Source organism: Melanotaenia boesemani, chromosome 14 (genome assembly GCF_017639745.1).
Source record: "Melanotaenia boesemani isolate fMelBoe1 chromosome 14, fMelBoe1.pri, whole genome shotgun sequence".
Lineage (NCBI taxonomy): Eukaryota > Metazoa > Chordata > Actinopteri > Atheriniformes > Melanotaeniidae > Melanotaenia > Melanotaenia boesemani.
In genome coordinates, this window is record NC_055695.1 from 2,290,310 (window position 1) to 2,303,819 (window position 13,510).

The window sequence follows — 13,510 nt, forward strand, 5'->3', positions numbered from 1 at the left end:
CTGAGAGTCTCCACCACGTGAAGGAAGCTGCATGTTTAGAGCTCCCTCCTACCTGTCTGGCTCTGCACATCTGCGGGTTTGTGTGGCGAGCTGGGGCAGTGCATGCTGGGACAGCTTTGGTGGGATGAGATGGATGACGGGACAGATGGGTGGCGTGACAAGGCGCCGTGGTGAGAGTGACAATCTAGAAATGAAAAGAGCCTGCTGTCATCTGAAGAACATGATGGATGCTGCAGACAGACTAACACTGCAGGTGTCACCTAAAAGAAGTCTGATCTTATCCTACGTCCATACTTCTACTCAAAGAACACCAAGTTAAGATGAATCTGCTGCTGAAAGTAGTTCCCAATAATTCCTGTTCATATTTCACCAACAACTGTCTGTCTCCACCAGGATGAGCAAAGAGATAGAAAATCACAGTTTCTGTTTGGACTGTTTGTATGTTTTTGGCAGCAGTAAAAATAAACTCTAAACTCACCGTCCACGTTATCAGGTCCACCCTGTAGTACCGGGTCACACCTGCTCTAGAAATGCTACTAGTATTTGTTTGTGAAGTATAGTGGAGCACAACTAAACTTTAGTTTTAATCTGTCCTCAAAAACAAACAAAAACAAAACATGCTCAAATGTGACCTGCTAGTAACAACTCTATCACACCCTGTCGTGCCACCCTGCCAAAGCCTCTGCCTCCCCTTGCAGAATCTTCTAGATCCGGCCTGGGGGTCATCTTACCTGCACTGACTCTTGCAGAAGTCCTTGTTTCCTCCTGACCGAGCTCACTGGTACCGTCCACATCGGAACACAACTCCAGGTCCTCGTTGGTGGATCCATGTTCATCAGACACGTAGGAAATGCGATCTGATTGGTCAGTGGTGTCGGAGAGGGCATGGCTGCTGCAGGGTGTGTCCGAGCGATGAGGATGATGATGCTGGCTGAGTTTGGCGCGGAGAGACTCGATGACCTTGTCTTTCTGTTGCAACTCCTTACTTAGCCTGGCCACACAAACATTCAGAAACACACACTTTATTCATGTCTCCCGATCAATAAAATCAGACTGAGTTTAAAATTAGCTAAAATTAGCTAAGCTAACTTCAGTGCGTCTTAAAATGAGGTAAATCCAACTGTTTACAGAAGAAAAACCTGCTGTTGTCAGACAGATGGACTCGCATCTGACTCTAAAATTCTTTGGTGTCCAGAGGAGTTCATGGTCCACTCAATGACTGCAAGGTGTCCAGATCATCATCCCTCAACCACCATGCTGACAGCTGCTATGAGGTGTTTAAGGACGAAACGTCCACTTTGGGTGCAGCAGTCTGTCCCTGAAGGAGCTTTCTGGGGTATGGGGTGGTGGGCTGTCATTCAACATGGATGAGAGCTTAGCCATCATCCTCTTCTCTCCCATCACCTCAACTGGTAAGTCCACAGGACATCCCAGTACCAAGCTGTTCTGTACTGGAATGCCTCAGAAGCTTACTTCTGTCAGGTCTGACAAAGCCTGCCATGTGTCTGATAATTAAGTTTAACCATCACTCAGTCACAGAATTACACACAAACTGTAGCTCAGGGGTTGGTAACTACATTTGGGGCCAGATTTTTTCTGACCAACTGATTGGTGAGCCAGAATTATATAAATTGGATCGGGGAGACCTCAGGATTGAATCTGGGGCAATTAATGTGCAATCTGGTGAATTAAACACGACGCTCACAGCAACAATACAAGTTATTTTCCTCATCTTTCCTTATGGTCTTATTGCTCCTGAAGAGCAACATTTTTTAAAGGTTTATTAACCTTCACTGTTGCCTCAACTGTGGGGGAAACTCAGACAGAAAAAGCTGCTAAACTTTTCTGCTTCAACCTCCAAACCAAGCTCAAAAGGCGGAAGAGAGGTGATTACTCCTGGGTGAAGCAGAAGCTAAAGTAGCTTCAGGCTAGCTCCCTTCACTTTACCCAGCAGCAGCTAGTTTCAGGGATAGCTCCCTTCACTTTACTCAGCAGCAGCTAGCTTCAGGGTTAGCTCCCTTCACTTTACGCAGCAGTAGCTAGCAGCAGCTAGCTTCAGGGAATGTTCCCTTCACCTTACCCAGCAGTAGCTAGCAGCAGCTAGTTTCAGGGTTAGCTCCCTTCACTTTACCCAACAGCAGCTAGCTTCAGGGTTAGCTCCTTTCACTTTACCCAGCAGTAGCTAGCAGCAGCCAGCTTCAGGGTTAGCTCCCTTCACTTTACCCAGCAGTAGCTAGCATCAGCTAGCTTCAGGGTTAGCTCCCTTCACTTTACCCAGCAGCAGCTAGCTTCGGGGTTAGCTCCTTTCACTTTACCCAGCAGCAGCTAGCTTTAGGGTTAGCTCCCTTCACTTTACCCAGCAGTAGCTAGCAGCAGCTAGCTTCAGGGTTAGCTCCCTTCACTTTACCCAGCAGTAGCTAGCAGCAGCTAGCTTCAGGGTTAGCTGACACATGAATAATCTATAACAAGCAGAGCTGTGTGGTGTTTTTTGCTAAAGCTGGTAGCAAAACATTCAACCCTAAACAGGAAGTTTCTCATGGCGGCTTTATCTGCTCCGACGTCTCTTCTCCTCTCCAGCTCTTAAAGAGGCCACGCTATTCTTTTACCACAGCGCTGTAAACACCACCATGTCTCTGCACTTTGACACGTAACTCTTGCAATCTGTGTTTTTTTTTTTTTTTATTTTGTTTGTTTGGTTTTTTTTATTTTATTCAGTGAAATCTGGCGGGCCAAATATTATTGGCGGCAGGCCAGTTTTGGCCCATGGGCCACCATTTGCCAACCACTGCTGTAGCCCCTCCACCCAGCTGTCATGGAGTCTATTTTAATCAATGAAACAGGGTGTAACAGTTTCTGCTAACTTTGAGCCCACCTTAATCATCTCATTATCTTGAGAAAACAAACTTCGTTATATCAAGATAACGAGAAAATCAACTCTTTCAAATCAAGGATTAAAAAAAGAATAACAGACGAGCATGGCAGCTCTCAGCTTCCATATAAAATATTCCTGATAGAAGCTTTTCTTTGCTTTGCAGTGTGAAAATAGAGCAGCTGGCTTGTGACTGAGTGGATCAGCAGCATTAACAAGTAGAGCTGCAGCAGGTGTGTGAGTCACCTGCCTGCTTTGCTGACTGCATAGCGTTGCTTTAGGGAAGCTTCTTAGTGACATCAATGACACTGCATTGGATCACTCAGCGGGAGAAAATGCAAACATAGATAACATTGACTCTGACATAGAATGAGTGAAGGAAAGAAGAAAATGAACAGAGAGGTAAAGGAACAAGACAAACAAAGTGTTGTGTTCCCTAAGGCTGATTTAATTAATACTGATGTGTTGGCACACAGAGGTTAAGGTCATCTAAATCAATACAGTCTCTAACACACACACACCTACACACACCGACAGATACACACACACACGGACGAACAGTAATGTAATAATTAATATCAGCTTAAACTCCAATAGTTCTCTAACAATTTATTTTCCTATCACAAGCTTGATATATTAAACCTAACCTTTAGAATTTCTATTTGGGAATTAATAATTTTTATTACACAGACTCAGAAGTCTGGTGGGCCTCTCAGGTACTGTTCTTAAATGGTTTTACTCCTATCTCATAGATCGACAATTTTGTATGGAAACATGCTCCTCAGGAATTCATGAAATAAAATGTAGGGTCCCCCAAGGTTACATTTTTCAATTCAATTCTTTTTAATCTGTACATGTTACCTCTTGGGGATGTCATCAGGAAACATAGCATTGATTTTCACAGCTATGCTGATGATACACAGCTTTACATCGCTGTGTCTCCTGAAGATATAAAGCCACTTAATGTAATTTTAAACTGTGTTTTAGTTATTAAGACATGGATTACAGAGAATTTCCTAATTTTGTCGGTCCTAAAGACAAGAGAGAAATCATTTAACCAAAATTACAACATTTTAAACCTTCTCAGTGTGTGAGAAATCTGGGTGTCCTTTTCGACTCTGAGCTGGATTTTATTCCACACATTAGAAATGTCTTACTAAATGTCTTAGTGGTCTCGTGCCTTCCTATTTATCTGATGTACTTTTAAATTATGAGCCCTTGTGGACCCTGAGGTCCTCTTGTACCGGCTCTTTGGTTGTTCCTAAAGTCAGGACTAAAACCAACGGCAAGGCCTCGTTCCACCGTTATGGCCCTCGTCTATGGAACAGCTTGCCAAGAAATCTCTGCCTCAGTCTGCCTGATCCTGTTAATGTTTAGATGTTGTTGTTGTCTACTCTTGGACAGGTTTGTACTGGAAAAAATTTTGTTGCAATGACAATAAAGTTTCATTCATTCATCTCAGAGCTGCAGAGCCTGTTGATGCTTTTAAAAAGAGTCTCAGGACCTTTTTAATTTAGCTTTTAACTGAATCATCTCACTTTGTTTAGGCTACTTCATTTTATTATTTTTTTTATTATTTTATTTTACTTATTCATGTCCTTGTTTATTTAAAAACCACCTGTTTTTGTAATTTTCTCAAGTCTGATTTTTATGACTTTGTTTTAGTGAGGCATTTTGTTTTATGAGTGCCTTCAGTTAAACTGTCGTACTTGTCTTTCTTATTTGTTCTTATTGTTTTTTGGTTTATTTAAATTAAACTGGTCCAGTACCAGGACTGGACTGGAACTGGTCTGGTACCAGGACCGGACCACCAGGACTGGACTGGAGATGAGGGAAAAACAGAAAATGTCCAAAACAAAAACTCTGAAAGACCTTCAGAAAGTTGGAGAATTATTGATTAGGACCCCTTTGGAAGATCACAACAAAGTCAGAGAAGAAGACATGAGGACTGGATCTGGAGGTTTTCATGGTTCTCTCTGCATTTAAAGCAAACCAGTTCTTTAAGGGTTCAGAACCAGCTCAGTAACAGACCAGAAAGAGGGGAACAAAACAGTAGCAGAGACACCAAATTAAAGTTATCGAAGTGTCAGTACAGTTCAGCATGATATTAAACTGGTTTCCTATCACGGTTTCTGTTTTAGGTTACATAATCTCCAGACCTTCAGAAAGCTGCAGGACTATTGATGAAGACACTTTAAAAGGTCACCACATAGAGATGAAGACATGGCAGAAGAACATGGTCTCTAAGCATTATGAAGTATCTTCTTTCTTTCTCCTGTAACCAGGCTGAGATGTGTTTTATTTGTGAAGCTGCATTAAAGCTGCAGAGTGCAGCCTGCATGGTCTCAGCTGCAGAAATAATGGGTGGTGGTGACTGAAAGAGGCTGCAGCTGGGATTAGGACGATAGGAATGGGATGACGCAGATGCAGTCGGGAATGATTCCCACTCTGACATACTTTATAGCGAGTGTGTGCGGAGTGTGTGAGCCAATGTGATGTATGCATAACTCATCTGTCATATCTGATAGACGACCCATGTGTTACTGGTTTAAAGTAGCACACTGTGCCCGCAGCCTGTCAGAAACAGAGGTTCTGTTTTCTGAAATGATCAAATCTGGTCTTACTTGTCGAGCTGTGCGAGCATGGCTCTCCTCTCCCTGTCGGTGTGCTTCCTCAGCAGCAGCAGCTCCCTCTCCTGAGCCTTCCACTCCCACAGGGAGAAGGAGAACAGAGCATCTCTGTACAGCGGGCTACTCTTCGACAGCATGGTCTTCCACAGGGGAGCCATCCCTCCGCCGTCACTCTCCCTCCGCCCGGCTACAGCCCATCCATCGCTCAGCTTGTCCCAGTGGAAACGGCGAGCGTTTCATCAGCTCGGCGGCCGAGGTCCTGACCCCCTCTAGCGAGTGTAGCAGAAGATACAGTCGGCAGGCAGAGCGTGAGCGAGGGATGGAGGGATGGAGGGAGCACGAAGGCGATCAGGTGAAAAGCGCAGCAAATCCTGATTAGGCCTAGGCTTCCAAGGGAGATGGATTTTGATGGACAGCTTCCAACGAACACACACACCTACACACAGATGGAGTGTATGGGCTGGGAGTACAGGTGGTAACCCAAATGTTTTCTCTTGAGGAGGAAAACTACAAGCAAATAGCCATCCTGAGTGCAGCTCAGATTAAAAGGAGGAATGAAAAACGCCTTTAATCCTTAAATGAAATAGTTTTTAATGGGAATGAGTTGCCTGAATGAGTCTTTATTCCACTGAAATGTTGAATAATTCCCTGGAAGAAGAGCTTCTTACAGCCACTCCAGACAGCACTGACAGCAGCAGCGAAGGCAGAGATGTGCTGATGAAAGAAAGACACGAGAGAGAAACGGATGTCCAGATCCCGGGGGTTGTATGTTCACGCTCCACCAGCCATCAGAGAAAGGGAGAAGCTGAACGGAGCATCCCTCACAAAGCAGCACTTCCTCTTCCTTCTGCTTGTTTGTGTGTTTTCAGTCCACATCTGTCCATCCACAGAAACCTCCACTTCCAGAGAGTGGATTCTCAAATAAAAGCCGTGTTTTCTTCTTTTCCAGATGGAATAAAAAAGCTTCAGGCTGATTCTTACAGATAAAAGGGAAGCAAGTCAAAGCTGCAGCAGCCTCCGTCTGTCCCTGAATCAAATAATCCAGGTTTATGGTGAGTAAATCTTACATAAGAGAGCTGGGAGCCCTGCTGGATGTTTGGCAGCATGCGCTGCTCCTGATACGCTGAAGCAAAGTGATGCTCGCTCTGCCCAGCTCCATCCCTCACGTTCTCCCCCCCTCTCTGCGTTTAGCTCCTCCTGACCCATTTCCCTCCCCGTTCCTGGTCTTAATAACTTAACCTGATTAGAGACCATGTTGACAACACGCCCCGAGCTCGGAGCAGCAGGAACTCAGCTGCACTCACACGCGTGTACTGTATGTAATAAACGTGCTAAACTAAAAACACGCTCGTACGGTTTTATTACCCGTTAAGCAGGTTTAAGGTTGGATAAATGTTTAGTCCACACTGACTGATGGTGGTAGGGCGTGAAGGTCTGAGCTGGTCCAGCTCTTCTACTAAAGAATCAAGGATTGTTTTCATGGCAGCATCCCTCCATCAGATGGAAACATCCAGAGCACCTTTCCACACAATGAGTCACAATTCACAAAAATATAAAAGTAAAATAGTTTCAGACAAGTTGTCAGTATTTTACATTATGATTTAATTTAACAGTAAATTACTGTAATTTATTTTTCTATTTATTTTTGCTTCAGTTAACAGCAGGTTAACATCCAACTACCAACAATTTTAACTACACAAATTTATATACACTACCGTTCAAAAGTTTGGGGTCATTTCCCTATTGAATCCCATGGCAAAGTGACCCCAAACTTTTGAACAGTAGTGTATCTATATATATATATATATATATATATATATATATATATACCTTGTTATTATTGTTGTTACTATTGATATTTTTACTTAACACTGTGCAACACTTCTTAGAAAAGTGCTGTAAAAATAAAGTTTTATTATTACAAGTATAAAATACTACATAATTATTTACTAATCATTAATTATTATTATTTAATAATCAAGCATTAAATATAAACAATAATTATAAAATTGTTAATCATAAATGTTTGTTGCTGGAGAAAAATTTCTTTGTTAACAAGGAAAAAAATCTATTAGGTTGTTTGTTTTGTAAGCAGAAAAAAATAAGAAAAAATAAATAAAAACTCTTATTTAATCAATATTTTAGAAATAATTTAGTTTTTATCTATACTATCAGACTTGGGACCAGAAAAACACATTTTTTTTACATGAACTCTGTGTTTCAGGATGAATCTTCCTGATGACGTTTGCTCAGCAAACATCATGATGGGCGCCTCATAATTCACCCAGAATTCAGTGTTTAAACTGCTCTCTGAGAAACACCTTCACAATGTTTTAAAACTGAGAATAATCTGAAAGTTTTAAGGTATCAGTGATAAAACCAGGGTGTGAGGTTAGTTTGGGATCGTTATTATTTATCGTATTAACTGTTTGTGCCTAAACAAACATTTCTGCTTCTGTATTCATCAGATAAATCACATGATGAACTTGAGTTTCCTTCTCTGTGACACTGTGCTGCTTTCAAAGAAAGATTTGCTGTAACTGCAGCAGAGACCACGGCTGTTATTTCCTGATGCAGAATCCGCTGTGTTTCCCTGTTTACACCAACAGTAGGTCACGGTCCGTCAGTGTCATGCTCACTGTGCAGACCGGCCGACTCTGTTGCAGAAAAACACTAATTCTCCGTCACATCTGCTCGGCCATCTGTGCTGCAACAGCGTCAGATGCCTGCAGGCTTTGCTCGGTTTGTCTCTGAGGAGCAGCTCCACGTCATGTACCGAGGTTCACCTTTTTCTGCCCAACAACGTTGATCCAGGACACACTTGAGCTTTTTTTTTTTTTGCCTTTTAAATCTTTCTGGTGACAGATTTAACTGTAAGATGCATCACTGAGTCCTTTTTCTATATCTCTGTGAATCAGAGAGCTGTGATATAAAGGTGTTTTCAGGACTTTCTTCGCTCATCCAGAAAAAACAAACACCACAAGCTGCGACCCAGATGAGCCATATTTGTAGAAAATAGAAAATATTCTGGTTGAGGTCTGTGGATAATCATTTCAGATGGTTCCACCAGTTGGGAAAGCAATAATCTGAAAGCTTCAGCAGATTATGAAGGATAAATATGAACGGAGGAAAGTTCTCCGGGGAATGGGGAACTCTTTCATGACCTCATGTTGGACTAGGGGACCAAAGTATCAGAGATGTTTTACAGATTTTATATTTCTGATGGGTGGAGTGCAGCCAATCTCCTCCACAGCCCGTAAAATCTGCAGGAATAGATGTGGATGGTTGTGGGAAATGCAGTGTTGCTGGTCTAACAGCACAGCCATGTGGGAAGGTGCTGCGTGTCCTGTTTGTCTGACCTGCAGCAACAAGTCTTCTCATCCCATAACTCCTAAAACCCCGAGTGTTATCACTTCCATCATCACCAGTGTCTCAAGAGCGGTAGAGTGCAGCTCTGTGGGGTAAATGTGATGGATAGCTGCCCTTTAGATGATCTACGGAAGTTTTCCAGACATTTCTATCTCATCCAGGACGTTTACAATCCAGCCACTAAATGTAGTTTTATTCAGAGACTCTATCTGGTAAATCCACATTGATCCATGATAACAGCATTATTTATCACATTTCATCATAAAAACATCACCATCACTACTATGTTGCTAAGAGACCTCTATTTAGACCTGGACATGATGATGAAGCCACTTCCTGTCAGACTTTCCACCAATCAGAGAGCTTAGATTGATGGTAACGTCCAATCAGGAGCAGCCAAAGATCAACCAGTGAGCAGAAAATTCTATGTGTGTGTGAAAAGAAGAAAAATAATGCTCCTCTATGGCTGGAATAAAGCCAAGAAGACGTTTCTGATGCACGGTGGCGCCACAAAGCAGCTGAGCTGGAGTTGGTTTAGTGAGGATAGCAGGTAAATAGTAGCAGGAATAACTGGAAATGAGGAAAAAGTGGAAACATGGATAAAAATGAAAAGCTTCAGCTGCTACAGACTGGTTTATACTGGGATTTTTTTTAGGAAGATGGTTTAATCTGTTTACTTTTCTGCTTCACTCTCACTAAATAATTTGGATTAGGAGTTGAAAAAACATTGGTAGAAAATCTGCCTGGCCATGTGTTACCACCTCACAGTTTGGTTCTTTGTGATATTTTTGTGAGAAATTTTGCTTGAAATCCTGGAACAAATCCACATGAAGGTGGTTATCCTGTTCACATGTAGACAGCACAGCAGTTTGGATGTGAACGAGCGGCACAAACAGAGAATTCCACAACGCCTCCCTCTCTGCTGTGCTTCAGCTCTGCCTCTAAGGCCCGCCCTGATGATAACGTTCTCGTGCCATGGTTGGTAACCATGGCAACTGCAGAAGTGGCAGTGATTGGCAGCCGTTAGACACGCCTCCTGGTTCTGATGCAGTTGTTGTATTTCTGTATTTGTCAGGTAATGGGGACATTTTTGCAAATGGGACAAAAATAATTTAAGAATCCAAATTCTGCATTAATCAATTAATACTTTTTAAACTGGCATTTAACATATTTAATCACCACCACACAGATCAGGTGAAGTAAACACAGATCCTTCTTCTTTATGCTTTGGATTATTTAAGCTCTACAGCAGGACTTTTTTGTTGCTCTTGCATAACTTCGTCCTTTTCTAGGTGTCTTGTTTTGTCCCCTCATCGTCTCTCTGGCCTTCTGCCGTCTGCTTAATTAGCTGACCAATCATCCGGACAGCGAAGGTCTTTGCTCATGCAGCAGCTGGGCACTGCTGGTCACGACTGGCCTGAATAAAACATGATCGGACGGAGAGGGTGGCCCAATCATGGCTCTGCCCTGCAGTGCGGTGATGCCATGGGACTTCTGGTTTCATAACACGGTGACGTCAGCAGCTCCCCCAGCGAACAGACCCAGACGTGGAGCAAGCTGAGGCCAGCAGCAGGACATAAAGCTCCACATGTGGCAGACAGGCCAGTTTTATAAATTTGATTTTTAACGAACATTTATAATTATAACTTTCTCTTATCATCATATCAGTTAGTTTTTATATTAAAACTCTTAACTATTGGACAGTCGTAGTGTTCATTTCATTGAAGTACCACTCAAGTAGTTTTTAAATTCCTCAAAATTGTGCATCTTAGTCATGTAAGAGGAGGTGATCTGGCCTGAAGTGAGCTGTACTGGATCTTTTCCATGACCCCACATGGACGTAATGATGGTTTCAGTCTTGCATACTTTCTGACATGAGACTGATCATTTCATTGATGCATTTTAAAGAGAAGTGGTGTGTAGGTGGGAGTGGCTTGTATAATGAATGATGTGATTAAGATGACTGGATAATGACTTAAGTGTCTATTCTGTGACTGATCAGCTGAAGACGCTCTGATGACTTCGTGGTGAAACACAGTAAGGGGATTTTTATTGGTGAATAAACAACGTTTCACTCTTTCCTCCCTTCTTTGTGTCTTACCAAGCTGGAGCGTATCTCTGTCCCTTTCATGACCGGCTGACAACATGCTGCAGACCGTTGCTGCTGGGGGACACTGGCGGTCAATATCAGCCAATTTACTATACAGATAATTAGCACATTGAGACATCACATCAGTGAGTTATTGGTAAGTACTGGTCATGTGATTGATTATATACACATCACGCCATTTCTATGCATGAATAAACATCTGCAAATCACCACGTTTTTGAGAGACACGTGACAAACTACAGCAACACCAACATGTGCTGCATTTATTGTCCCATATATATAAACACTGAATATTTAGGATGTTATTTTTTTTCCAGAGCGTCTGGTGGTCGGAGACTCCTGAATTAAAACATCCAGTCATTACTGTATGCTGCTTCTTCCACTTTGAATAACTTACTGATTTCAAATGAAAAGATTTCTTTTACACAACTTATGCAGCATTTTGTATGAAAAGTGCTTTATAAATAAAATTTGATTTGAGTGACTTAAGAGCAAAACTACCTTGATCAATGTGAATACTTTTAAATGTCTCTGCATAATTTATCCCATGATATGTGTCATGCTGCTGATGTCGGCTGCTACATCTGTTTTACTTGTTGTGTGTGATGGTTGACGTTTGTTTCATGATATTTTATAGACACTTGGGCGCACAGCTCACTGTTGGAAAAGAGGTTTCTAATCTTAATGAGGTTTTATCTGGTTAAACAAAGGAGAAAAATCACTAAGGAGAATATCACAGAAGAGTAAACGGGATGCGGGAGTGGCTCTGAGATGGTTTGAGCCTCCGTCCCGCTGTGATGAGTCACGTTCGTCCTCAGATCTCCTGTAGCACATCATTTATACAGAGAAAGAGCTTCCATCACTTTTGATTGGTGTGCATGTGTGTTCTGGTAATTTAATAAACAGCATCCCATCCCTGCTTGTGATCTTCCCGGCCTCCCAGCAGGTTGGGGCTCCAAAGCATATATATATATATATATATATATATATATATATCCCACAGGGTTAAAATGTGATTTTAACAGATATTTTATTTTTTAATTTTATTTTATTTAAGAATGCATTTCAATAGTCAAGTTAAATCTTTTTAAGTGGGGATTTCACAGCATCTTGTAGGTAGAAGAGGTCAATTTATTTAACCTTTACATGAGAACTTAAGGCTCATGGATGTTTCTATATTTACTGAAAAACACCATTAAGTTGTTTATTTGTTTATTAATATTAATCTGATATAATTTCCTTATTTATCATCAAGGTGCTGTTTTCATGATTATTTACAGGATAAACTTTATCTGAAGTGTTTTGTACTGGTTTAAGCAGTATTTTACTGGTAGAAGTATTTCAGTTAGTACTGGTCATGGTTTTTCTGCCCTGGTGTCATGTGGAGTTCCTCAGGGATTCTTTCTTGTTCCTTTACTGTTTCTACTACACACTGTTGCCACCCCTAAGAACTATTTTTAACAGCTACAGCATTTCCTGCCATTCTTATGCTGATGATACTCGAGTCTACCTTCTGCTAAAAAAAGCAGACGAATAACTCATCTGCTAGCTTGTCCTGAGGATGCTGAAGTCTGGATGTCACATCATTTTTTTAAATTAAACCTCAAAAAACAGAGGTTTCAATTATTGGACCCTCGGACTATTTCCCTGCTACTGCTGCTGATCTCGGCTGTGAAGCACACAGCGTGAAACACTGAGTCTGACAGGCATCTAAGCTTGGAGATCCAGGTTAACACGTTCTCACATTGAACTTCAGTGACCTTGCAACTCTTGCAAGGATGAAACCTTTTTATTTTTTTATTACTTCACTAGGGTCATTCATGCTTTTATTTTTCTCTGTTTCTTGTAACTTCCTTTACAAAGGCATGAAAAAAATCCAGCTTTGGTCGTCTCCAGCTGGCCCCTGGGCTTTTAACAGGTAGATGCTGATTTGACCACATCCCTCCAGTCCTCCAGTCCTCCATTCCTCCAGTCCTCTGCTCTGGCTTGTTCCTTTGTAGTTCTCACTCCTAAACTTTGGAACAGCTTCCCCGTCCATATCAGGTGTGGACACTTTTAAAGGCCACCTGAAAACACACTTTCTTACTGGAGATTCAAGTTAAGTCCAGATTGTTTTAATGATCTGTGTCTGTGTTCGTTTTGCCATATTTGTTGGTCTACCTGCAGTTTTTATCTCGGTATTATTATATGTGTTATGTTGTAAAGACATCTGGTTCTTACATGTGTTAGAATATATTTACACGCTTTAATGTTACCACATCTCATCATCATTTGTGTCCTGCTGTGGACTGAAACTGTTTCCTTCTTTTATCTGAAATATTCTCTTTAAGCCCCGCCTCCTTTAGAGTCCAGTGTGCTCTGATTGGATGGCTGATAGATCAGAAACGACCGAGTCTGAGAAAAATTATTATTTGTTGTTTGAAATTTGCAAAATCTCCTGCTCAACGTGTACGGTCTGGTTGATGTTTCAGGATGCTGCAGCCTGAGTTAAAGCTCCTGAAGCACACAGTGACCTGATGCAGACTGAAACCT

At 41.8% G+C, this 13,510-nt stretch overlaps 1 protein-coding gene across 9 annotated transcripts in view; it reads right to left on the reverse strand.

The window, feature by feature from the left end:
• Positions 1-13,510, reverse strand: part of LOC121652909 (phosphodiesterase 4D interacting protein) — a 112,980-nt gene that overhangs the window by 18,166 nt on the left and 81,304 nt on the right. For 8 of the 9 annotated variants that reach the window (XM_042006034.1, XM_042006033.1, XM_042006027.1 and 5 more), the window contains 2 exons: positions 732-991; positions 53-184 (listed from right to left, as the gene is read on the reverse strand). In XM_042006034.1, coding sequence (XP_041861968.1) covers positions 53-184; positions 732-991 — 392 coding nt within the window. The remainder of the gene's footprint in view (positions 1-52; positions 185-731; positions 992-13,510) is intronic. The other variant, XM_042006032.1, reaches the window with a different exon arrangement.